This window comes from Oncorhynchus tshawytscha, linkage group LG07 (genome assembly GCF_018296145.1).
Source record: "Oncorhynchus tshawytscha isolate Ot180627B linkage group LG07, Otsh_v2.0, whole genome shotgun sequence".
Lineage (NCBI taxonomy): Eukaryota > Metazoa > Chordata > Actinopteri > Salmoniformes > Salmonidae > Oncorhynchus > Oncorhynchus tshawytscha.
Window position 1 is genome coordinate 38,637,963 of NC_056435.1, and position 27,584 is coordinate 38,665,546.

Consider the following 27,584-nt stretch of genomic DNA (forward strand, 5'->3'; position numbering starts at 1 on the left):
GGGGCCTTCCTCTGACACCGCCTAGTTATAGGTCCTGGATGGCAGGAAGCTTGGCTCCAGTGACGTACTGAGCTGTACGCACTACCCTCTGTAGTGCCTTACCGAGCAATTGCCATACCAGGCTGTGATGCAACCAGTCAGGTTGATGCCAAGTCAAGTCATGCTCTTGATGGTGCAGCTGTAGAACATTTTGAGGATCTGGGGATCCATGCCAAATCTTTTCAGTTTCCTGAGGGGAAAGTGCCCTTGTCACAACTTTCTTGGTGTGTTTGGACCATGATAGTTTGTTGGTGATGTGGACCCAAATGAACTTGAAACTCTCGACCCGCTCCACTACAGCCTCGTTGATGTCAATGGGGGCGTTTTTGGCCCTCCCTTTCTCTAAGTCTTAGTGTGTTTGTGAGGGTTGTATGCTCTGGTTTGAGTAGACTACCCTCTGATTGTTACAATTGACAAGGACATACAGACTATATTATTTCCCGTAATCATGCTTTGCTTTCTCTAACTCTGCATGCTTGCACATGATGAGGATTTCAAGGAGAATGCCTCTCTGTGCTGGTTTTGTGGAGGGGCCGGAGTGTAGAATTATTGAGAAATGCGTTGTGGGTGTTCTGGTCTGGGATGACTCCTTTCTGTTATCTTGCTGTGGTACAGCACCACGTTCCAGTTGGTGTGTAGGTGTATTGGAGCTCTGAGTAATGAGCAGGAGTATAGACACTTTAAGTCTTTGTGGATAGGGCTTTCTGGAAATGTGTCTGGTGAGAATTGCTTCTTGTCAACATAGCCTGGTCCAGCTGAAGGGAGTACTGCTCTGCTGTCACAGGCAGCTCAATTATAACCATTCAGAGCTTGCCACCATGAAACCATTAGCCCTCCATCTATGGCCTACAGGTGTCCAATATCTAGGGATAGTTAGTTTTGTGTTAGAGGAACTTAAAAGTGTGTTTTTTGGTACACACTTTCCATTGTGCTGTGTATTCAGTGATGGAGAGCATGTTGATGGCAGGGATTTGGGGTGCCAACATGTGGAGTGATATTTGGGTTATTGTGGAGGCATGTCCTGGCTTTGTGTCTTTAAGCTAGGCTCCTCAGACAGGAGTAATGGTCCCAGCAGTGCAAGACTAGACCCACTGTGGAGCCTGCATCAGAGTCTGAGCTTTATAGAACCCCAGGGGGGCATGACCGTTCATAACTCTTCCACAGGCAAGAGGACGACTAGCTCATAGACCAGGAATCTGAAGTAGGTCTGCCATTCCTCTGTTCCCTGATACGTGTGGTCCCCAGGTCCAGGGGGTCCTGGTAAAACAGTCACGGCCGTGAGGAGGTACACTCATCTCCTATTCGGTTCAGGGAACTTAAGCGAGGTGGGCTGGATATGGAGCATCTCAGAGAATCAGAACAAGCATGAGTGTTAGGAGGCATGTAGGGAGGGAGGAAGGGAGGAGGGAAGGGCTACCCACCTGGCTCTGCTGGAGTCTGCTGTCTACTGCTGAGCATGGCGTAATCCTTCAGTCACTACACCAGCCATGCTCACACAAAAGGTATGCACTTAAAAACACACGCACACACATAAGCACACACTCACACAGAAACCCACAGACACTCTCCATAGGAGAGATAAGTATCCGCCTCTAGCCATTTGTCTGTCAGTTGGTTCATACAGGCCTTCCCACAACTTTACTATTTCATATCTGCCACATCATTTCATGCTCATGTTTGATTAAAGTCCCGAAATAACATGCATCTATGGAAGATTACGCAACACCGAGGTGAGCAAATATGTGACTAGTTACAGAATGTGAGGCGTTTGATGCTGGTTCCTACCTCACAGTATGTACAGCTGTAAATGTGATGCTATAGCTCTCAAAACATTGCTGCCCCGAATTTAGCTGGGTTTAAGTAGAGGTGCTAAGGCTTAAATGGGTAGGAAAGATGCTGAATGGTTGTAAACAAAGAAGAGCTCTTCAGGAAGTGTTAAAATCTGATCAAAATCTTTCAACGGGCATTTTCTCTTGCTTGTCTGTTACGTGAGATAACACGTTTATATACTCTCAAAGCATCAACACTTTCCAATGTTTCTTCCAACTACAGTGTGTGATATACCACTTTGAAGCTCTGAGTCTGTACTTTTATAAATTGTAATAAGCACATCACTTACATTTGACATTAGCTTCAATAGAGACACATATGCAGTATATTGGACACATATCTGGACACATATGCAGTATATTGGATAAGTAGACCAAGCTATTGATTATGCAGCGGGGAGGATGGGGATATCTGTGCAGACAGAGATCTAGAGCTTATAACTTCCCTGGCAGACAGACTGCATCGACTGGCAATGGATCAACTCTCCTAGTTTGACCCTGTGATGCTCACACATCAAGTGTCACTGCTCAAATTCCTCAGCACAGAAACTACACAGAAAGGGCTGAAGGTTTAATATGACAATCTAGGGCATCTGAAATTCTTGTGATTCATATTACTGAGAGGAGATTTAATAAGGACGCAGACTGGTGAGCTATTGTATCATTTATCTTGTAATAGTTGTGCTTCCATGTTTTATTAGTTACACTTGGTGGGGTGGTTATGGAAAATGAATGGAGGTTATTTGAGTCCCATCATATCTCACTAATCATCCCCTGTGATATTAAGCTTTGACATTTTTCTGGAGGCTCCTTGGTTGAAACATCTGCCTTACAAAAGACAATGATATAGTTGTTGCCAATCCCTAACACAGAGAGGCACACACACACATATGGGTTTCATACAGCAGGATGCAGGAGTTCTTATTAATGTCTGTTCTCTGATATGTGTTCCTTTCATGGATCCAGACACCAATCTTTGGTTTGTTGCCAATGTGTAAAACAGTGAGAGTGAACAGTATTTGATATCAATATGCTGGTAATTAATGATATAACCACCAGTCTTGTATCAAGCCTTTTGTTCTTTTGAGTCCTCCTGGGAGGATACAGGGCCAATGCCTGTATCCCCTCCATTTGGTAAATATTTTAGACACACATAACAGTAGTTCATGCAGTGACGTTATGGTCACAGAGTTTCTAATCCCAGAGGCGCAACATCACGAGACTTCTGGGAATGCTTGTGAAACAAGCTAAGCAAACCAGGCCGGGGTTTGAGAAGTCAATGAGACAAGTGAATAATGAATCCTTAGTTTTAAATGTTCTCTAAATCTAAAGGCACAACCTAGATTCGAGCCAATGTCTTAAGTTGTTCAACATGTTATTACTCCAACCTGGTAAATTTAACAAACTAACACGCTTACATTTTCGTCAAAAACAACTTTATTTCGAAGGAGTGCCTCTGATTTGACGACCTGGCGTGAGACAACTGTTAGACTCTTACGTGTTTCTGTGCATGAGTTTAGCTATCCAACTTCACCATGACATCACCTACAAACGTGATCGGGGATTTATATTGGAGAAGCAGCTTCCCCTGTGCCCATTTTAAGTACATGCCAGGTAAGGCACAGGAAATTTGAGGAACTGGCAGTTCTTAAGATTCCAGTAATGCTGGGTTAGGAAGCTTAACAGTGTGTTAAATTGCTGTCATTTTCATTACAATGTTACTTTCATGTGTCCTTATTTTCCACTTAATTTTTTCATGTAATGATAAACACGTCTAATGATAAACGGCCACACGAAAGCACGCTTGTCTCTGCGTGAGCCAATGACTTATTTATTTACATTTCATGAATCATTCACATCTCCGGATGAGCCGGATTTATCATTCAACTATATAATGTCAGAAGCCCCATTTACAGTTCTTGTAGCACTTAACCTAGAAATGATATACCATTTTTGTGTATCAATGTTGAATCTAGGAAAGTAGTTGGCATACACAGAATGCTGTAGACATGTGATGTTTGTGTATTTCTTTAGATTACCGGCTTCAATCGCTTTAGCCAATCAATAAATAAGTGGCTTGTGCCTAGAGAAAAACATCAGCATATCATACATGAAACAAGTTGAACCCTTTACATCAAGGACAGTGATTCACCCCATGGCCATATTTAGATATTCAACATGATATGGGGAGAGTGTTAGCTCAGAAGCTCAGTCTCACACATTTCCATCTCATGCATATTTCAGGTCAGGCAGACAGCTGTGGGACATGGAAGGGTGTTGTAGTACAGCGTTTACTCTCTGACAGCCTGAGAAATGGTCCGTCTGGACTTCCTGCTCTCCATCCACCAGGCATAACCCCCCCCCCCCACTGGGCACAGACGTCAGTTCAATGTCTAGTTTGGATTTACATTTGGTTGAGTTGTCAACTAACATGAGTTCAATGTAAAAATCGACCAAAAATGTCACCCTGTCGTTGGATTTAGGTTAAAAGTTGGGTGAAAAAAATACAAAATTCCCTTACGTTGATGACTTTTTGCAAATCCAATCAGTTTTCACTGATGAGTCAACGTCATCACATTGAATTTTTTGGTTGAAATTACATGGAAACAATGCTGATTCAAGCAGTTTTTGCCCAGTGGGTCAGCTCCAGCCCACTGACATGAAGGACAGGACAGGTCACCAGGTCTCCTCTATCAGCCACCCTTTAACTGACAAGAATCAGGAGTAAACCTGGTGCTCTGAAATATACATTATGACTACGTGTAAAGGCTCTTAAAGGATGTGGAATAGGCAGTAAACTCAATTGTCTGGCAGGCTATTGGCATGGAGTGGCATTGACTGGTTAATGTGAAGGTATTTTACAGGGGTCAAGCAGACAAACAAGGTAAGACTGGCAATAAACAGAAATATATGTATTCTTTCTTCTGTCTTTATAGCTACATTTTTGCTGACACAAAGCGCTGCCTGTTTGAGTCAAGCTTGGACGGCACATCACTTGACAAGTAAAGGGCACTTATCAGTCAATCTGGAGTACTTTACCCATCTCTCTGTGACCTACAGTACACTGACCATTTCAGAGCCGTTTCCCTGCTGTGATGCCTCTCAGGCCTGCACATACAAAGCTGTTTTTCTGGCAGGTCTATGGATCTGAAATGTGGGAACAGAGACTGGTTTTCCTTAAACTCTAAGACGTGTTCATTATCCCGGCACATACTGTGAGCTGGGAGGGGACACTGAGCCCTTCCTTCCACCCAGTTCGGTGTTCTCTACCTGGGAGGAATGCCTCCTACCCTTGGTACTCCCACGCCACCATAGGTCCTGAGGGGCCTTGGGCTCTGGTACAGCCTGCCCTGTTCAGCCCGACCTAGGAGATAGCGCCTGTCATGCGAAACCCGGTACCATACATCAATGAACAAGGAATTGCTTCATGTTTGTGCATGTGCTGTCTGTATAAAACATTTTATCACCCGCCTTTCTCCCTATGGCTTGTAGGCAAGGTGTGGGAGGCTTGCAATGATGATTTCCATCAAGTTAATTAGTATTGATGTGTGAAAAGCTGTTAGTTTGAAGTAAGGTGCTTTGTGCATCTCTGCATGACTTTCCCGCAGGTATTTCAAGTATGATGGAAGATCTCCACATTTCAGGGAACAATTATCAGACTGAAGGCTTTTCTCTGTCTATTGAAGATTTAACTCTTTTGAATGATGAGATCCATTATTACAGCCTTTTCTATTAACCACTCAAGGAAAAAACATTATCCTCCGTTAGGATTTTTGAACTAGGATTTCAGAAGTACTTGAAAAATATTAGAAACATGTTTGACCCTTCTAGCCTTGCAGCCAAGCTGAGGTTTTTCTCCCAAAGCCCCGGTGTGCTTGATTGACCAGGTGGTGACCATTCTTTCTCCAAATGTACTTTTGAGATTGATGGTTCTCAATTAACAGTGGTGCACTCAAATCATGAAATATGGTGTCTTTCAGAACTAACTACATTTTAATGTGCAGTGAAACTGTGTGCTAATGATGCACCTACAGTCACTGCTAATAGCAATAGCACACATTCTGGATGCATGGAAAGAATTCCAAATGTTGAAAAGATTGGCAAGCCAGCGCACAGGGGTGTTGTAATCCACGATGATGTAAACCAGGTTTGGAAAATGATTAAGTCGATTACTTTGGAATAGTGATCTGTTGGAAAGTTACAGATGTAGGATCTTCATTTTAGCCAGTGTGCTACTGCAGGACAATAATCTTGCAGCAACAGGAAATGTTTTACAACTTGATGTTAGATTGTTCCTCACCCTGAAAGTAGTCTATGGGCCAAGAGAAACTGTAATCAATGGTTCAGTATCCTTTAAACATCCACTACAAACTTCAGCTAACCTTAGCCACTACAAGCTAACAATCAATGAAAGGGATGGGGGCATGTGAGCATGTTTAATGTCAAATCACCTGAAATCAACTCCATATTTGGTTTGATGTTACTTAAAGGTGATCTGGCCATATTACGTTTTTAATGTCTATTTAAAGAAAACTGAACCATGGATTACAGTTTATCTTGGCCCGTAGACTACTTTCAGGGTGAGCAACCATCTAACATCAAGTTGGTGTAAAATAGTAAACTACTCCTTTAATTGACATTTTTGTAGTGGTTAATACATTTTTTGTAAGGGAAAATCAAGTCTCAAATTGCAAAGTGGAAATTACAAACTTCAGAAGCCTTTTTAAACCTCAAATACACTGCACGTTTTAAGTGTCCTGCGTTGCAGTACAGTTCTGCAACAAGGTGATCAAACATCTGTATGTGCTATCATGAATAAGGGTCAGGAGTAGCTGTTATTTTTATGATCCAGTAGTTTGACACATTTACATACTGTACCTAAATAATCTAGTATTATGGATTAGATACTCTTGTGATAAAATTGGCTGATTCAGAAAAGGGTTAAAACAGGAGTGTCTTTGAGTGATTCTAAGTAGTACATAGAGGACTTGACAGTCATGTTATGGTAGAGTTTTTGCTTGATTTACTTTTCTGTTTTTGGTAATTTCTCCTTGTCCAGGCTGACAGGTTTAGTTATATTGAATGATAACACAGTGGTCTCTGTAAGGATTACTATTGAACATCCTGCCTGTAGCTCAGGGGAATGGTGTGCTGTATCATTCTGTTAGCAGTCAGAGTGCTCCACGTACTGTGTGTGGTAGCATATTTCACAGGGCACTGTCTGCTGCCAAAATCAACTGCCCAACTTCCTCTCTTTCCCTCAGAGCAGGCCTAGATCCTCAGCCTCAGTCGTGTCCCACTCCATCCCACGTCATCACTCCTCGAGCCCCTACATCATCATCAGAACCCCAGAACCGGGCCTTGCAGGAACCGACAATAACCCCTGGTTACCCATAAATCTTCCTGATAGAATGATGTCTCTCCAAAGACACATGTTAAAGTGCACCAGATACCCAGGGCAGCACGCCAAGCCCAGTTTGACTCTCTGAAAAAAAGCCCATGCTGTTGGGGTTTGGGCCGATGCCACCTCATCCACAAAGCCCCTGTTTCATTGTAAATGCAGGATTACTGATTCATTTACCGCACAAGGACATGTTGTAATGTGGTGGTGGTGGGAGCCCCACCTAATGGACCCTCATGGAGTTGAAAGATTTCTGAGATGGCTCAGGTTCAGGGGCTCCCTCCCTCAAATGAAACAGAGCACTCTACTTGTTATTCTGTCCAAAATGCCATACAGTAGCAGTGTGCGTCCATCATTATGGGCATCAGTCTTACCTCAGCACAGGCAGTTTTTCCAATCCCAGTGCCCATAAATCTAGGCATATTTTTTTTTATCACTGTCCACAAGAAGACTGCTCTCTGGTCTATGGTATTAGCTCATGGACAGATTGTTCAGGCTATAGCTGTACCGCCATCTATAATCCACGTTTTCCATTGAATATAGCCTATGATTCCAGGTGTTTAATGAAATGGAAGTTCATTGAGTTATACACACCACAGATTTGGTGAGAAAAACACTGTGGTGCTGTAACCTGCCATTTCCACCGCATTGAAAAAAAGTGTTTGTGGATGCTTTGATGTAGAAGTGAGGAATTTGCTCTGTAGAGGCTAGGCTATAGTACAATTCTCCTGGGAAGGAGGATAAAAGAACATCATGCTTGCAAGCCTTTACATGCTGTGTTTTGGAGGTCAATCACTTCTTCAGAAATACCCTCATTAAACTATTAACGTAATTTGATACAAGCCCGGTTTTGCCCATGTTGAAGCCTTTTTAAAACATTTTTTTAATGTAGCCTCTATTTAACAAGGCAAGTCAGTCAACAACAAATTCTTATTTACAATGACGGCCTACCCCGGTTTAACCTGGACGACGCTGGGCCAATTGTGCGCCGCCCTATGGGACTCCCAATCACGGTCGGATGTGATACAGCCTGGATTCAAACCGGAGACTGTAGTGATGCCTCTTGCAATGAGATGCAGTGCCTTGCATTCTAGATACTATAATAGTATTTATTCTACACAGCTGTTCTGCACTGTTGTTCTGCGCTATTTTGACAGACCACTACCACACAATTCGCTGAAAATTCATGCTGTATACATTTTTACAGTATAATCAGTGAATCTGTGACTGCATGTGTGTGTGTGTGTGTGTGTGTGTCCGCCTTTGTGTCCACCTGTGTGTTAATGTGCTGCTATAGAGACAGGGATGTGCATCTCTTTGGAAGGCTGCACTTGTTACCTATTTCCTGCCTGGAGGAGGGCAATGGGAGCTGGGAGATAAGATGGTACACCCTGGAGGAGACAGTGTGTACATCCATCAGTCAGACTCTGCCCTGCTCAACCCTACACACTAATTGGCCATCCATCTCTCAAAGCCTGACCTCTTCGCCTCAAGCCAAAGCATACTCACACAGTACCCACACAAATCAAGCACATGTGCGATCAAAAACAGACACACATGTACACACACGTGCTCTATGGCCGGCCGCTTCTCCTGTCCTCCTCTGCTGCATCCACTGCTCTTTGGAGCTGGAGGAGAACCACTGTGCCTGGATTAAAAGGGCTAGCAACGTCCCCAAAGCTCTGAACAAAGCAAAATCACATACCTTGAATACCGACTCGATGAATGAAAATTAATTGTATTTTCACTTGGTCTCAGAGCACTTCATAGTGTGTGCAGGTATCTTGGCTCGTCCTCCACCATTGTGTATTGCCCATCTGCTAATGGGGCCTGCAATCATTTTGGAACAAACTGCTCTCTCCTACACTTCTTAGAAATAGAAGTTATACGAGTTGCTCCTACTTTTTGGTATTTAAAACATGGCTGCCGACCAACCAATTTCCACTACAATAATCCCAGGCCTATAACCCCTGATCCATGTCAATTAATGTGGGTATGTGTTCTGAGACTCAATTTGTTTATGAGCCTGTGAACAGCTGCTCTCTCTAACCTTCATTTAAAATGTGATGACATTCTCTGGAAAGCTGAGAGGCTGCGGCATCCCTAGCTCTCAGAGAAGACTCAGTGTTGTTGGAGCACTGCTGGCCCCTCCTGTCTGGCCCCTCTGTAACTTTAAACAACCCTCTCAGCGGAGGTTTACGATCAGCACAAAACCCTCCTTGCTTACTCTCAGGAAGTGTTTTAGGAAGCGCTCTTAGGCCTGTAAGCGTATCTAAAACTCCAAGGTCTCATTGCATATTCATGCACCTTCAGTGTTCAGGCTGAGCCTGTCTAGTAATAAAAAAGACAGCCTTGTTGAAAAGTTTAAGCTCTCACGTCCTCGGTGTGCTCAGCATCCTCTGTGTGCTCATATAACTGAAATATAGCTGGTGCCCTTTGACCTCCAGCTGAGCCAGAGGCCCAGGCTGGAATGTGTCGTCACCTCCAGACCTCAGTGTAAACAGTCAGTCCTGGTCTCTTGGCTTCATCGCTGCCATACCGTTCCCTGTTCGGGGCCAGAGCCCGCCCTCCCTCCCTCCCTCCCTCCCTCCCTCCCTCCCTCCCTCCCTCCCCCTCCCTCCCTCCCTCCCTCCCTCCCTCCCTCCCTCCCTCCCTCCCTCCACTCTGCCTGGTCTCTCTCCCTCCCTACCTCCCTCCTTCCACTGCCTGGTCTCGCTCTCTCTCTCTCTCTCTCCCTCCCTCCCTCCCTCCACTCTGCTTGGTCTCTCTCTTACTGGACAGTGTGTCTGACTGAGCAGTCTTGCCCTGCCACTGTGCTGCCTGCTGAGAGCCTGAGGATTGAGGAGGGAGTGAACAGTGCTGGTTGTGACTCAGTGAGGTACTCTTGGCACTGCAGCAGGTAATGAATTGGTGTGGCTGCCTGCTATGAAGTCTAGTCAGCAGGAGGGAGAAAGGTGATCAGTCTTTCAGGGCCAGGTACTACCTGTCCAGCGTGCAGGCCTCTAATAGCAGTAAGCAAAAGGTTGTGTGAGCCTGACTGAGGGACTGAGGGACTGGAGGGCCGTCTGTGTTCACATACCAGGGGATTTCACTCCCTCCCTTTTCTCTACACCACCACACTCCCTAAACCACCACCGAGGGGGTTCATCATTCTCACTTTACTACTCAGCTAATTATCATTATCATTACGGGGGATAATTACCATTTCACTGCCTAACACTCATGTAGACTGCTCAACCTGAAGTCGCACAAGGTTATCAATGGTAGCAAAAATGCAGCCTCATCTGCCTAATTATACTGTTTGGTCTTTGTGAGAACTGAATGGGATGTGAAATGTGCTATTATGCTTTGCGTATATTGGTGAGGCTCTTAGATTCGGCAAGTTCCTAAAAATAAATGTGCGGCATGTGGAGCCTGTTAATTAAAAGCTTTGGTTTCCTCTGGAATATAATAAATCAGAGGAAATCCATGTGTTATAAAATACTGGAACGTTCTAAAATATATTGGATGCTGTTCTCTCTCTTGTGTGAGTTTAGCTGCACTGTACTGTAAAATCAGGCCATCCGGATCATTAGCCCAATAGTCATTTTCCAATTTCTGAAAGGGAAGTCTGACATCATACAGAACGCATGCTGAATAATAAATACATCTTTGAAAAATAACTTTATACTACCAATCACCAAAAGTGACTTATAGTTAGTAGCTGGCTTGTCAAGGGGAATTGCATACATCTTTCACTGGCCTTTTGGAGTTGCAGCTGGCGCCTATCACCTGATGAATGTTGTCTCCATCTGCTCAACACTGGTGCTCCTGGGCTAATAACTAGTGGAAATTCATTAGGCCTGTAGGACCCTCTTTCTGCCCCCCTCCCCTTCCCCCCCATTTCTCAGAGAGAAGGCATTGACAGACAGCCTGCCTTGCCTGCCTCTGGAATGGCGTTGGCTGGCCAGAGAGGACCTCATGACAAACAGGAGACATATTCTCTTTGGCCCCAATTACCAGAGGTGTTCTTTTCCACCAGCTAATCCAGCGGATCTAGAGTGGCCCCTCTCACTACCCCAGGAGCTTTTCTTTTTCCAGCCGGGAGGTTGCCCCTCAAAGCCAGGGGGTGGAACTGAAGAAGCATGTGCCTGTTGAGTGGAAGTTGACCCATGAAGTAGTAGCCTGGTGGCTGTGGTAGAGTTGACCAAGTTCCAGTGAACCCAGTGATCTGTTCTCTTCCACGTGGATGGTCACACACTGTTTACTACTACAGCACGTAGCCAAATATGCCCTGTTCTCAAACAGTTGCATTGCCATCTTTAAGAGAGAGGATAATGGAGATGTCTGAAAAAATACTACAGTAGCAGTAATTTTAAGACTGAAAATGAAATATAGTTTCATTATTATTAATTGTAATCAAATCTTATTAGGGTTTGAATGAGTACCTCATAAATGGACTCCCATCTTCACCTATTGCACTGTTGCTACGGTATATTATTTGTTTGAAGGTACTCTATGACTTGGATGTCGTCTGACCTCCCTCTCTTTCTTCTCCACAGAGACACTAATGGACTCCACCACAGCGACAGCTGAGTTGGGCTGGACAGTCTATCCCGTGTCAGGGTCCAATGACAACAGCGTGAGTGTAAGCTCATGATCTACATGATACCATAACATTTTCATTTCAGTTGCTTAATTCATTTGATTGCTAATTAACTAATTTTCATGCAGATGCAGCAATACTACAGTGCGCCACATTTTCAGTTAATTTTAGTTCATCACAGATCAACTTGGTTTTGACACCCAACAGCAGAGCTGGGCGATAAATTGCCGGAATTGATGCGATAACAATAAATGGAAAGACAAATTTAAAATAAAATAAATGATCCTTTAAACTATGACTACTACAGTTGAAGTCGGAAGTTTACATACACTTAGGTTGGAGTCATTGAAACTCGTTTTTCAACCACTCCACAAATGTATTGTTAACAAACTATAGTTTTGGCAAGTCGGTTAGGACATCTACTTTGTGCATGACACAAGTAATTTTTCCAACAATTGTTTAGACAGATTATTTCACTGTATCACAATTCCAGTGGGTCAGAAGTTTACATACACTAAGTTGACTGTTCCTTTAAACAGCTTGGAAAATTCCAGAAAATGATGTCATGGCTTTAGAAGCTTCTGATATGCAAATGTACATCATTTAAGTCAATTGGAGGTGTACCTGTGGATGTATTTCAAGGCCTACCTTCAAACTCAGTGCCTCTTTGCTTGACATCATGGGAAAATGAAAAGAAATCAGCCAAGACCTCAGAAAAAAAATTGTAAACCTCCACAAGTCTGGTTCATCCTTGGGAGCAATTTCCAAACGCCTGAAGGTACCACGTTCATCTGTACAAACAATAGTACGCAAGTATAAACATCATGGGACCACGCAGCTGTCATACCGCTCAGGAAGGAGCGTTCTGTATCCTAGAGTTGAATGTACTTTGGTGCGAAAAGTGCAAATCAATCCCAGAACAACAGCAAAGGACCTTGTGAAGATGCTGGAGGAAACAGGTACAAAAGTATCTATATCCACAGTAAAACGAGTCCTATATCGGCATTACCTGAAAGGCCGCTCAGCAAGGAAGAAGCCACTGCTCCAAAACGTCCATAAAAAAGCCAGACTACGGTTTGCAACTGCACATGGGGACAAAGATCGTACTTTTTGGAGAAATGTTCTCTGGTCTGATGAAACAAAAATAGAACTGTTTGGCCATAATGACCATAGTTATGTTTGGAGGAAAAAGGGGGAGGCTTGCAAGCCGAAGAACACCATCCCATCCGTGAAGCAGGGGGGTGGCAGCAACATGTTGTGGGGGTGCTTTGCTGCAGGAGGGACTGGTGCACTTCACAAAATAGATGGCATCACGACGAAGGAAACGTGTGTGGATATATTGAAGCAACATCTCAAGACATCAGTCAGGAAGTTAAAGCTTGGTCACAAATGGGTCTTCCAAATGGACAATGACCCCAAGCATACTTCCAAAGTTGTGGCAAAATGGCTTAAGGACAACAAAGTCAAGGTATTGGAGTGGCTAGCACAAAGCCTTACCTCTATCCTACAGAAAAATTGTGGGCAGAACTGAAAAAGCGTGTGCAAGCATGGAGGCCTACAAACCTGACTCAGTTACACCAGCTCTGTCAGGAGGAATGGGCCAAAATTCACCCAACCTATTGTGGGAAGCTTGTGGAAGGCTACCCGAAACGTTTGACCAAAGTTAAGCAATTTAAAGGCAATGCTACCAAATTCTAATTGAGTGTATGTAAACTTCTGACCCACTTGGAATGTGATGGAAGAAATGAAAGCTGAAATAAATCATTCTCTCTACTATTATTCTGACATTTGACATTCTTAAAATAAAGTGGTGATCCTAACTGACCTAAAACAGGGACTTTTTTACTGGGATTCATTGTCAGGAATTGTGAAAAACTGAGTTTAAATGTATTTGGCTAAGGTGTATGCAAACTTCTGACTTCAACTGTATGTGTTATATTAGCTCCAGCAGCGATTGATGCACAGTATTTCCACATGGTGCGCCAAAGCATTTGTTCTATCTAGCCACACTCAAGCCGAGCCCTCTCCTGACCAGCCGAAACCAGAACCTCGGTCTCCTTCACTTCTTCCTCCACCACAGGATCCAGAATCCTCAGACTGTGTCCAAAACACAGAGAAATATGCTGCATACTTACTTGATGGTGCATTTCACAAAACCACTCCCTATTTTATTCAATTATTTATACTTCTGTGGTTGGTATCAAGGGTGGTTTGAATTATACTCTATCATGCTGTGTGTCTTTAAGCACGAAAAATAAGACCAAAAAAAAAGAGCTCCAACAGTCCACTGGTGCAACTTCAAAGATCTTCTGCAATAATTTAGCTCAACATCTCCCTCAACCTGAGGGCATGCTCTCTTTCCTGCTAATTTGAGAGAACAAAGAGGCCCGGTGTCTTCCTCTCCCCAGCTCTGGATTCAATCTAAACAGAACCAGCGCTACCATTTCCCCCTTAACGAGGTTGGAAATCTTACAGGCAGTTTGCATCACGTCTCCCATTCATATTGACTACATGTAACGTTCAGAAAAGCAATCAGAAAAGTATATTTAATGATCTATATAAATAAGAAGTTGAAACTTCAGACTTGAAAGTCAAACATTTGAAAATGCCAGTGATGAAAAATCTGCCCTGTTTACTTTCATTAATCAGCATCAAAGTTTTAGGGGTTTCGATCCTCACATCAAAGTCAAGTCCCAGGGTGTTATGTATAGGTGTGCCCCTCACTTGTTAGCCTGTCTGAAGTTGCAAGAAAAGACAGCGCTAGACAGTCTAGAGTTGTCTACTCTTGCAGCTTTCGACAGGCTAACAAGTGAGGGGCACACTTCTACATAACACCCTTAGCAGAGTTGCCAACAACTGGATGCATCCGGTTGTCATGGATACATCTATCTTCAACCTAGCTTCCGTTTCTGCTGAAAAGTATTTGACTTCAGACTAAACATTATGCCATGGCCTGTTCAAGATTATCCGATTCATTTCACTGTTATTGGAGAGCTAGAGTACCTCTCAGGCCCTGATTGATCAGGTAAAGCACCTATCAGATGCAGATGTTGGGGTTTTATAGGGAAATTATGGAGCTGGATGCGAACACAATCCATTCTGAAGTCTCGTGGGGCCTAGCTGTCCCCAGTGGACCAGCACAATAGGAACAGGTGTGGTAATTGGAATCGCTCAATATACCAGCCAGAGGTGCTTTACAGTAGCTATTGTCTTACACGCACATGCATGGCTTCACAGTCTTAACTGACAGATCAGTAACATTCAGCACAGTACCATACCAGCAGTTGGCCTTTCCTTACGCTGTAAAGATTCATAAAATATATCCTAACTTCATACATGATAGTCAACTGTACATTATGACCAAAATATCATTACAATATTTTTTCATTTTTTTGACAGTATGACAATATTTGTATTTTATGTTTTATAGATATGCTCATGTGTAGTTTATGACCCTAGGGTAGCAACTCATAAATGTTAAGGGATTTCAGTGGGGTTCTCTCCATTCTGATTGTTTTATACTGTTCAATCCAACTTCAAACAAACCAATTTTTCTGCATTTTCATACATTTCCTGCACTTTTGTTATAATTTCTACACAGTGCCAAAGCAATGGCGCATGACATGAAAAAAATAATTAAATTGAGGCCTATTTAAATGGTGAACTGCTGGAATCATGGAAAAAGAATGCTTATTCTAATTCTATAGTTGGAATTTAGTGTTCAGCACCTTGATTGCTGTTTGACATGACAACGAATGCATAAGTCAGGGAGGAATTACAATTGACAGTATAGGAACCTAAGTATTGGTCAGTGTTTCCAGGGGACCCTAATTTAGATTACATGTAACAGTTCTCTTGAGTTGAAGGAGAGGCGGACCAAAATGCAGCGTGGTTTCTATTCATGGTTCTTTAATAAAGAAAAACTATACATGAATAGACTAACAAAAACAATAAACGTGAGAAAACCTAAACAGCCCTATCTGGTGCAAACACAGAGACAGGAACAATCACCCACAAACACACAGTGAAACCCAGGCTACCTAAGTATGGTTCCCAATCAGAGACAATGACTAACACCTGCCTCTGATTGAGAACCATATCAGGCCAGACATAGAAATAGACAAACAAGACATCCAACATAGAATGCCCACCAGATCAGACATCCAACATAGAATGCCCATCAGATCACACCCTGACCAAACAAAACATAGAAACATACAATGCAAACTATGGTCAGGGTGTGACAGTAACCCCCCCCAAGGTGCGGACTCCGGCCACAAAACCTGAACCTATTGGGGAGGGTCTGGGTGGGCATCTGTCCGCGGTGGCGGCTCTGGTGCTGGACGTGGCCCCCACTTCACCATAGTCTTAGTTCGCCCCATTGTCCGCTTCCGTGGCCTCCTAACCACGGCGACCCTACTAAATGACCCCACTAGACAGAGGGGCGGCAGCTCGAGACAGAGGGGCGGCAGCTCGGGACAGAGGGGCGGCAGCTCGGGACAGAGGGGCGGAAGCTCGGGACAGAGGGGCGGAAGCTCTGGCGCCTCTAGGCTGAGGGGCTCTGGCGCCTCTGGGCTGAGGGGCTCTGGCGCCTCTGGGCTGACTGGCGGCCCCTGGCTGACTGGTGGCACTGGCGGCCCCTGGCTGACTGGCGGCACTGGCAGATCCTGGCTGACTGGCGGTACTGGCGGCTCCTGGCTGACTGGCGGCACTGGCGGCTCCTGGCTGGGCAGACGGGGCTGATGGCGCTGGGCAGATGGCGCTGGGCAGATGGCGCTGGGCAGACGGGAAGCTCCGGCAACGCTGGAGAGGAAGGCTCTGGCAGCGCTGGACTGAGTAGCTCTGGCGCCTCTGGAATGAGGGGCTCTAGCGCCTCTGGACTGAGGGGCGGGAGCTCTGGCAGCGCCGAACAGGCGGGAGACTCCTGCAGCGCTGGAGAGGAGGAAGGCTCTAGCAGCGCTGGGAGACTCCGGCAGCGCTGGAGAGGCGAGGCGCACTGTAGGCCTGATGCGTGGTGCTGGCACTGGTGGTACTGGGCCGAGGACACGCACAGGAAGCCTGGTGCGGGGAGCTGCCACCGGAGGGCTGGTGTGTGGAGGTGGTACTGGAAAGACCGGACCATGCAGGCGCACTGGAGCTCTTGAGCACCGAGCCTGCCCAACCTTACCCGGTTGAATGCTCCCGGTCGCCCTGCCAGTGCGGCGAGGTGGAATAGCCCGCACTGGGCTATGCAGGCGAACCGGGGACACCGTGTGCAAGGCTGGTGCCATGTAAGCCGGCCCAAGGAGACGCACTGGAGACCAGATGCGTAGAGCCGGCTTCATGGCACTTGGCTCGATGCTTACTCTAGCCCGGCCGATACGAGGAGCTGGTATGTACCGCACCGGGCTATGCACCCGCACTGGAGACACCGTGCGCTCCACAGCATAACACGGTGCCTGCCCGGTCTCTCTAGCCCCCCGGTAAGCACAGGAAGTTGGCGCAGGTCTCCTACCGGGCTTCGCCACACTTCCTGTGTGCCCCCCCCAATACATTTTTGGGGCTGACTCTCGGGCTTCCATCCACGCCGCCGTGCTGCCTCCTCATACCAGCGCCTCTCCGCCTTCGCCGCCTCCAGCTCTTCTTTGGGGCGGCGATATTCTCCTGGCTGTGCCCAGGGTCCTTTTCCGTCCAATTCGTCCTCCCATGTCCATTCCTCCTCGCGCTGCTCCTGCTGCCGCTTCTCCTGCTGCACCTTGGGGCGGCGACACTCCCCTGGTTTTGCCCAGGGTCCTCTCCCGTCGAGGATTTCTTCCCAAGTCCAGAAGTCTTTATTTCGCTGCTCCTGCTGCTGCCCGTTACCACGCCGCTTGGTCCTGTTGTGGTGGGTGATTCTGTAACGGTTCTCTTGAGTTGAAGGAGAGGCGGACCAAAATGCAGCGTGGTTTCTATTCATGGTTCTTTAATAAAGAAAAACTATACATGAATAGACTAACAAAAACAATATACGTGAGAAAACCTAAACAGCCCTATCTGGTGCAATCACAGAGACAGGAACAATCACCCACAAACACACAGTGAAACCCGGGCTACCTAAGTATGGTTCCCAATCAGAGACAATGACTAACACCTGCCTCTGATTGAGAACCATATCAGGCCAGACACAGAAATAGACAAACAAGACATCCAACATAGAATGCCCACTCAGATCACACCCTGACCAAACAAAACATAGAAACATACAATGCAAACTATGGTCAGGGTGTGACATTACATTACAGGTTTTCTTACCTCATTTAAATAGGGAGAGGTTATATACGACAAGGTTCCCCAACTGGCGGCCCGCGGACTGTTTTATTTGCCCCCCCAAGTTTTTTATACCATTGCTGGACGTAAAAGACTGTAAAAACACCAGGAAATCAGCTCCAAGTTATTTTAATTTTGGAAATCTGTTCCCAAGTATTCCCCACGCATAATAGAGAGACGTGATCATATACAAATGTAAGCAAGATTTGACCATGTCGCTTAATGGTTTAATTCCCCCCTCCTCCCAATATTTAATCAATGGCAATTGAATTGAATACAGTCACATTTATTTCAAATACATAATTCCTCACTTTCCAGGTATTAACATTACATAACCTAACATTCCAGTGAAACATTAACAAACCAACTTTTATACCTGTTCTCTATGTGTGTCCATCTGATCACAGTATGTTCACCCCTTATTATAGGGGCCATATCAGTCCTGAATTACTTTAAAAAAACTGTTAAACAGAAGCAGCATCTGAAACTGCCTCCAGTAACTCCAATAACTGAAATATGTTATAATTAACATTCCATGTACTATTTAGTGAACTTTAACGTGATACTTGCCTCAGACAAGAAGATACATATTTTGTGCACAGCACAGGACAGTGTGAGGAGAGGCTATTTGATCCAAAGCAGAGCAGCCAAGAGGTTAAGTGGTCAGTGTTTTTACTAAGTGAGAGTTGAGAGGAGTGTGAAAACCAGGCCAGACGTTCTGACCTTCAGAGCTGCTGTGGGATAGCACCTTCTAGCCTCTCTTCCACCAACCATCTTTTGCTTTCATCTTCGGTGGAATCATATAAAAAAAGATCTGTGGTCTAAAAACTGTAGTACTATATTTTTATACCAGTATTATTCACTGTAGTGTTTCTGCAGAAATGACTAGTATACGGTAGTAGTTCATGTGATTTTGCGGACATGAATGTGGTATATCGTAGTAACACTGCCGACTAGGGTTAGCTAAAATGGCACAACTACCAGACTATGCCAGTTACTGTTTAATGGAGGAGAACACCTCAACTAGCCCATAAGACATTCGTGACAGGCCACCTATTGAGGTGGATCAGCAGTTGAGCAATGCAACAGACCTCTGCAAAAATATTGTTTTATTACAATTGTAACATCCTAAATGTTAGCCAGTTTCTAGGCCCATTAAAGGGAAACCATACAGAAGCCGATAAAGAACAAGCAAGATCCACTAGATCCACCAAAAGAAGTGACAAACAATATTGTACTTATGATAGTAGAAAATAACAGTTAACCACTGCATTTACATAAACAGTATATTTTAGAAATACAAATTACTTTACTTAAAGACAGTCACCTTATATGTGGGTGCAGCCAATAAAACAGACAATCCTCTCCAAACAAACCAACAGTGGCTTTACATAATGAACATCTTGAATATTCACACATGAATAAACTGAATAATGGTCAAAGTCAACAAATACCATTCAGAACAAACAACCACACCCCAAACAATTTTATAAGACAGAATGGTCACAAAATGGTTGTTCACAGAAATAAACCAACAGCAACAACACACAGAACCACCTGAACATGACCAAGAGGTGATTTTATACATTGTCTGCATGTCCTCCACTAATAAGGGTGCCCAGGGAAACACTAACCAAAACGATGGTTCCTAGCCTGTCACAATATTCTTCATTTACAAGATTGTAACTGATTGGGGAAAAGGGGATACCTAGTCAGTTGTACAACTGAATGCCTTCAACTGAAAGGTGTCTTCTGTATTTAACCCAACCCCTCTGAATCAGAGAGGTGCAGGGAGCTGCGTTAATCGATATCCACATCTTCGGCACTCGGGCAGAACAACAGATTTTTACCTTGTCAGCTCGGGGATCCAGCAACCTTTTTGTTACTGGCTCAACATTCTAACCACTAGGCTACCTGCCGCCCCTCGATTGAGGTTTACGTGAGGCCCATCTACTGTGGGACTCAAGTTAAAGAGCAGAGATGCAGAGATGCAGTTCAGTTTAAGTCTTTATAGATGTAATGGAGATGCATGGCAGGGAATGATTGACAGTTGTTTACATGGGGCTTGTCCCAAGTTGAGATGTGGTTGGCTTTGTATGGAGTATGGTTGATCTAAAAGGAGACAAATGTGCAAATAACATGCAATTACAGCAATGAACATACATTAATTGGCTGTTAATGGCAATAATTAATGACAATGGCCGCTGGTAGCCTAGTGGTTAGAGCGTTGTACTAGTTACCGAAAGGTTGCAAGATCGAATCCCCGAGCTGACAAGGTAAAAATCTGTCATTCTGCCCCTGAACAAGGCAGTTAATCCATTGTTCCTAGGCTGTCATTGAAAATAAGAATTTGTTCATAACTGACTTGCCTAGTTAAATAAAGGTAAAATGAAAAAAATGTTGTGCATAAATATATCAGCAGTTAACAATGAATTGTCAGAAAGAGGGTGCAATAGCATGCGGCATGGTAGGCCGGAGCTATACTATAGCAGGCTAATTTGGCAATGGCTACATGCATGGCAAACAAATAAATATAAAGCTAACAAAAGTAACAAGCATAGCCTTAAAGCATTCCTAGTTTGCATAAGCCAATGCATCAAAAGGGCAACACTTATTAACATTTGGCCATGGACACTACAAGTACCAAATAGAACAACTCATTAGACTCAAAATGGCTGTTTGACTGAGCCGTTAACATTTCGCAGACGATATCAACTACACAAAACAAACAATGGTGAGAGAGTCCTCTTTAATAAGATAAAAAGCTTGTTCTCAATTTTCAATGTCGCATACTGGTGGTTGTTGTTTGTCGTGCCCAACTACTCAGTTCGAGGAGGCACCCTTGAACCTGCCTGTATAAATACCCTGCCATAGAGTTATATATAGGGCACCCCTGCCAGGCGTGCTCTCCATCCTCCCATGACCATAGACATTGGTAGAGGGCACACCAGCCACAGTGATGTTGAAGGCACAACTTCCACATCACCGAGCAGGAAATTCTGTACAATGATTAAAAACCAACTGGCAGTTCCTTTTGGCTTTACTAGTATGAATCATCAACAATCATCAGACAACCATTAATACAAACCCAGATAGTGGCTTGCTCTACTCAGACAATCATATAAACCTAGGAGTCCTAAATGCACTGAGAAGGATGGTCCTCCCCTTCCTCCTCTGAGGAGCTCAGGACTGTTGACCCAACTCAATAGGTGGCCTGTCATGAACCTGTGTGTCTTATGTTCTGGTTGAGGTGTTCCCCTGATTAAACAGTAACTGCCATTGTCTGTTAGTTGTGCCATTTTAGCGAACCCTAGTCGGCAGGTGCTATTGCAATTTACTACAGTCATGTCTGAAAAACCACGACAGTAAATAGTACAGTATACTACTCATGTTAGCAAAAGATCTACAGTGATTACTACAGTATACTAATCAAAAACACAACAGTGAATACTATAGTGTATTATAGTCATCTGCATAATCACTACAGTCAATACTACAGTAAAGTCTGCAATAACACTACAGTATTCACTGTAGTGTATACATTCATTTTAGATCATATACAGTATAATATAGTATTTCATGTGGGTTAGCTTTAAATGTGTAACATGTTTTATGATTGAACTAGGACCACAATGGAATAAATGTTTGACTTTGTTGTTCTTTAAAAATGTCTAAATGCATTGTATCCACATTTGTGGTTGTGTTGTGTTTTTAAATAGTCAAATAAAAATCAATCAGGGGATACTATAGTGTGGAGTATAATATTCCACAATATACTTCAACATTCCATAGCCCTCAAACTCAACTCAGGTTCCACTGCTTTTTTGCATTGTTCCCCTGTAATCAGGGACTGATTTAGACCTGGTGGATGCAATTCATTATCAGGTTAAACAGAAAACCAGCAGGCTCCAAACCTCGTAGGGTAAGAGTTGAATACCCCTGTTCTATAGTAAGAGCTACACGATATAGGGGGAACCTCAGAGGAAATCCTTGGCATGAGTTCCCCATATCAAAACAACATTTACAAAGCTAGCAGCTAGCAGTCCAATCGATCGAAAAGTTCTAAAGTAAGCACTATATTATTGAGGGATAGTGTGCAGTATACTACAAAATACACAAATGTATGTGGACACCCCTTCAATTTAGTGGATTTGGCTATTTCAGCCCGTTGCTGACAGATATATAAAATCGAAAACACAGCCATCCATAGACAAACATTGGCAGTAGAATGGCCTTAACGAAGGGCTCAGTGAGTTTCGAAGTGGCACCGTCATAGCATGCCATCTTTCCAACAACAAGTTCGTCAAATTTCTGCCCTGCTAGAGCTGCCCCGGTCAAATGTAAGTGCTGTTGTTGTGAAGTGGAAACGTCTAGGAGCAACAATGGCTCTGCCGCGAAGTGGTAGGCCACACAAGCTCACAGAACGGGACCGCCAAGTGCTGAAGCACGTAGCGTGTAAAAATAATCTGTCCTCGGTTGCAACACTCACTACCGAGTTCAAAACTGCCTCTGGAAACAACGTCAGAATAAGATCTGTTTGTCGGGAGCTTCATGAAATGGGTTTCCATGGCCGAGCAGCCGCACACGAGCCTAAGATCACTATGCGTGATGTCAAGTTTCAACTAGAGTGGTGTAAAGCTTGCTGCCATTGGACTCTGGAGCAGTGGAAACACGTTCTCTGGAGTGATGAATCACGCTTCACCATTTGGCAGTCCGACAAACAAATCTGTGTTTGGCAGATGCCAGAAGAACACCGCCTGCCCCAATGCATAGTGCCAACTGTAAAGTTTGTTGGAGGAGGAATAATTGTCTGGGGCTGTTTCTCATGGTTCGGGCTAGGCCCTGACCTCAACACCATCGAACATCTTTGGAATGAATTGGAACGCCGACTGCAAGCCAGGCCTAATCGCCCAACATCAGTGCACGACCTCACTAATGCTCTTGCGGCTGAATAGAAGCAAGTCCCCGCAGCAATATTCCAAAATCTAGTGGAAAGCCTTCCCAGAAGAGTGGAGGCTGTTATAGCAGCAAAGGGGGGACCAACTCCATATTAATGCCAATTATTTTGGAATGGGATATTCGATGAGCAGGTGTCCACATACTATTGGTATATAGTGTATTCTATTAAGCAGTACACGATTGAGGGATACTACAGTGCGTAGTATAGAATTCTACAGTATACTACAGAATTCTACAGTAAGCACTAAACAATCGAGGGATACTATAGTCTGTAGTATAGTATTTGCCATTATACTACAACATGCTAAAGTAAGCACTACATGAGCAAAGGATACTACAGTGTGTAATATAGTATTCACAGTATGCTACAACATTCTAAACTAAGTACTACACATGTTCAAGGGTTGGTACCGTGTGTTGTATAGTATTCTACAGTACACTACAAAAGTCTATAGTAAGCACTATACGGTCAAGGGATACTACAGTGTAGAATATAGGATTCTACAATGTACCACAGTTTACTACAGAATTCTATAGTAAGTACTATAGTATTCTATAGTAAACTGTAGTATTTGTTTTATGTGGGGAGCATAATCTGCAGGCAGTTGCAAATGAATGTAGTCAATGCACTAAAAACACCCAGACATATTCTGTGGAGAGGATATTGAGGTCTTCCATATATTAAGGGCTAATGTTGTGGCCTGTAAGCACCAGTAAGGAAATCCACCAGTAAGAAAATGTTCTGTGTGACTTCAGGACATAGAACCGGATAGTAGAGGTAAAGGCATGTGTAGGCCACAGCACATTCTAGCCCTGGGTGTAGCACTTTAATTTAGTTTGCTGCTTTAGCAATGACAAATGTATTTCATTTTATGCCAACTTGTGACATGATTCAGATTGATAAGACATTATTATGTAAGGTTGATTCATTTGGCACAAGTTGAAATCTACCTCGAAGAGACGATTGAGGGATGATCTATAGATCAAATCAAATCAAATTTATTTATATAGCACTTCGTACATCAGCTGATATCTCAAAGTGCTGTCCAAAAACCCAGCCTAAAACCCCAAACAACAAGCAATGCAGGTGTTGAAGCACGTATAGATCTGTACGTTCTCTATAGTCGGCTATAATGAACTCAGTGACTGGGGAATATGGAAGTCTTATACAAAATTAATTATTCCATATTCATGTCATTTTAGAGCAACATCCGCTGACGTTCTCAGGGAAGGTACTTAGGCTACTAATATCAAATCTTGAATACCAAACACCACATAAGGCTGTGCATAATTAGTGTCAAGGCAATTTAGCTAAACCTTTTGTATTGCAACCTACAATACGTTCCACGATGAGACGATGACCCAAAGATGTGTCTGAGTCAATCACAAGTGCATTTGCAAGTTTTGATTGGTTATGAAAGAGCCTGGTCATAACTTTGCATATAGCCATTTCTTTCCCTAAATGGTAATTTGTTAGAGCATTGTAGTGTATGGAACTCATTATAGAATAGAGTGACCCCTCATTTAGTATGACTGTCAATTAAAGTGGGTCTGTAAAACTTTATTCACGTTTTTTTCGGATCTCTTCATCATGGATGAAAGCATCTTTGTGTGGTTATGATTTTATGTGAGCACTGCACTGACAATCGCAGATTGGGAACTTGGTATATATTCTATTGTCTTGTTGTTTTACACCAAAGGAGAAATGTGAACACAATCCTCATGTAGATTGGTGGAGGCAGGTTAAAGAGGCAATAGGACACGTGTTTGTCTAACTTCACATGTTGTACATTACGAGTAAACAGTGGTCGTTGAAGTTGACTGCATCAGACAGTTCCACTTATGTCTCTCCGTGTGTCTCTCTCTGTGTCCTCCATGTGGCTGGGATTCCTGCAGTACTTGGCCTGTTTTGTTCCCCTCTTTGTAACTCAATGTAGAGACTGGGTGTCATTTGTCCCCTGTCCCCTTAGGGCAGAGCACTCTTACTCTGACAGATTTCCCACAACTGTAAATTGGACAACTCAGCCCCAAGAGATTTCCATCGGCTTCTTTCTCCTTTGTGTGAATTATTTATTTACTTGTATCGGTGACGGAGTGCTGGAATGTTTGGTGTGTGTGTAGCTGTTCTCTGATTCTCCAGCCACCCCAGGTTGATCCTCACACTCTAATGACAAGACGTGAGAACTGAAGTACACATTTCATGTTGTGTCATACATGCCACTGTGGCCTTTGAATGATTTAAAATGTCTCAGGAGGAAACTACAGCTCACCCTGCCAGCCGATTCCACCACAGGAAGGAGGTTCAGTTAGACACAGAAGTTCATCCTAGAGACCAGATAGACTCTATTTCTGATAGTTTCATGTTGCAAAAGCTGCCTTTTGGGAATAGTTTCTGCTTTGGAGACAGTGTCCTCTATGACTCTGACAGTGTGTTCCGCTTGGCTTTACAGATAAAGCAGAGACACATTGTCAGGGAGACTTATAGATTGCAGGTCAGCTGAATGTTCACTCCTTCCTGGAGTGGCTGGCAGCCATGTGAGGTATTGATCGCGAACCTCTTTCTCAGAGACCATTATGCTCTATCACTTCATACAGCTACAGTAAGCGGCTGGTGGGTGGCAGTCGCTATTGTGTACTTTCCCAAACTCCATACTCAGTAGAACTTGAAATCAAAGTTTATTTGTGGCGTACACAGTTTAGCAGATGTTAAGGCGGGTGCAGCGAAATGCTTATATACTGTACTTCATAGCTTATACAGACCACATTCATGGAATTATAAGGCCATTTATCTTTAATTGAAAGGTCATATACCAACACAATTTAGCTGTTGAGATCTACTGGAAGTGTCACCATGCAGCATAATACACATGGGATAGGAATGTGAGTCAAGAGGATAAGTGGTGTTCAAACTCATTCATTTAGCTGTAATTAGAAGACTATTGACAATTGCCTCACCCACTGTACATCCCGTTCCCACTCAGTAGATCGGTGCAGCAGGGTGCACAGTGCTCTGCACCGCTAGCGCCTTGATGGCTGTCTTTATATTTGGGTACGACCCTCAAAGACATAGCTGCGACCCCGGACACTTTGGCGCCCCACTCATGATGGTCCTCTTTATGTTTGGGTGCCAACCTCTGAGCCGATGACACCCCATTAGAAGGACCTCCTTTATGTGAACACAGAACCTTGAAGAGAGCAACTCCTTTGGCATGTTGTTGATTGCAAGCACTCACTTGTTCTGTCTCAGTCTGTGAGCTCTTTATGTCCATAGATCAGCCACGGGAAACTGGCCCGTCATTTGTAGGCCCAGGATCAGTTTCCCAAAAATAAATAAACAAATATTTTACTGTTGAGGGTTAGCATGATAAAATATACAATGTGCAATTTGTAAATTTGTTTGTGCATCGGCAGTTTTTTCTTGTTATGTCAGTCACTGGCAGTCACTAAATTAGACCATTTCAGAACATTTTTTAGAATCGGCCAGCTATCTAAACTTGTAGTAATCATGGTCGAACACGATTTTGCTTAGGGCCCCCAAGAATGTATTTGATTGTTGAACACATTGTACAGTAGGGCTGGGACGATACCAATATCGCATAATTCTTTTCCATGGCAAAATTAAAACATGACTCTTTGGTCTTTTAAAAACATGCTTTATGTAAAAAATATTGTGTGCCACGGCTTTGAAAATAAATCAATGTGACTCTGGATGACAACATAATGAAGTTTGTTTCCAACATTAGGCTGTTTTCCTAAAGAAGTTAAATCGACCTTTGTGTTGTTTCTTTGCCATGATAGTAACGAACTAACGAGTATCGCAATACTGGTATCATCCCTGTACAGTATCTTCTGCTTTATAGCATCCTGCTACATAGCCTACATCTAATCAAGATACTCTACATGGTGGTCATGATGGATACCCCACTCAATAGATCTGGACTCACATGTGTCCTGGAGTGGGAAAAAAACGATCTCAAAGGAGAGAGAGTTAGTGTTGTAATTCTCAGCTTCCACCACCAACTCCACCACCTTACCTAACACCTGACTGCCCTGCAGCCGCATTCCCACTCTTGTACTGGGGGAAAAGCTGTGAAAATGAAGACATTTCTTCTTATTTCACACTCAGCGCTTGATCGCTGGCATCTTGTTATGTCCCATTTGCTTCCCTCCACTGGCTCATATGAAAGCAGGGCAGCAAAGCTGTGACAGGACTTACAGGGGCCCTCCATCAAAACACATTTGTTTGGTTCTTTTTAGCCTGGCCATACCCCACCTCCCTTCCCCTTTCTCCCTTCTCCTAGTCTATCTCTCATTAGTGGCTACCCCCCCACTCTCAACCCCAGTTCACTTTATTTAAGTTTGATGGGCTGATGCTTGAGACTAAGAACAAGAGGACGTCACACTCTGTCTTTTCCTGTTTAATCGGTCCACGACCTCTGTCTGAAAAGAGCGTCAATCTATGAAGGGAGGTGGAAAGGTCAATGGC

At 43.8% G+C, this 27,584-nt stretch overlaps 1 protein-coding gene across 6 annotated transcripts in view; it reads left to right on the forward strand.

Moving 5' to 3' along the window:
• The window catches only part of ephb2b (eph receptor B2b), a 159,941-nt gene that overhangs the window by 48,325 nt on the left and 84,032 nt on the right, over positions 1 to 27,584 (forward strand). For 4 of the 6 annotated variants that reach the window (XM_024427129.1, XM_024427133.1, XM_024427130.1 and 1 more), the window contains exon 2: positions 11,811 to 11,896. In XM_024427129.1, coding sequence (XP_024282897.1) covers positions 11,811 to 11,896 — 86 coding nt within the window. The remainder of the gene's footprint in view (positions 1 to 11,810; positions 11,897 to 27,584) is intronic. The other 2 variants (XM_024427131.1, XM_024427132.1) reach the window with 1 other exon arrangement.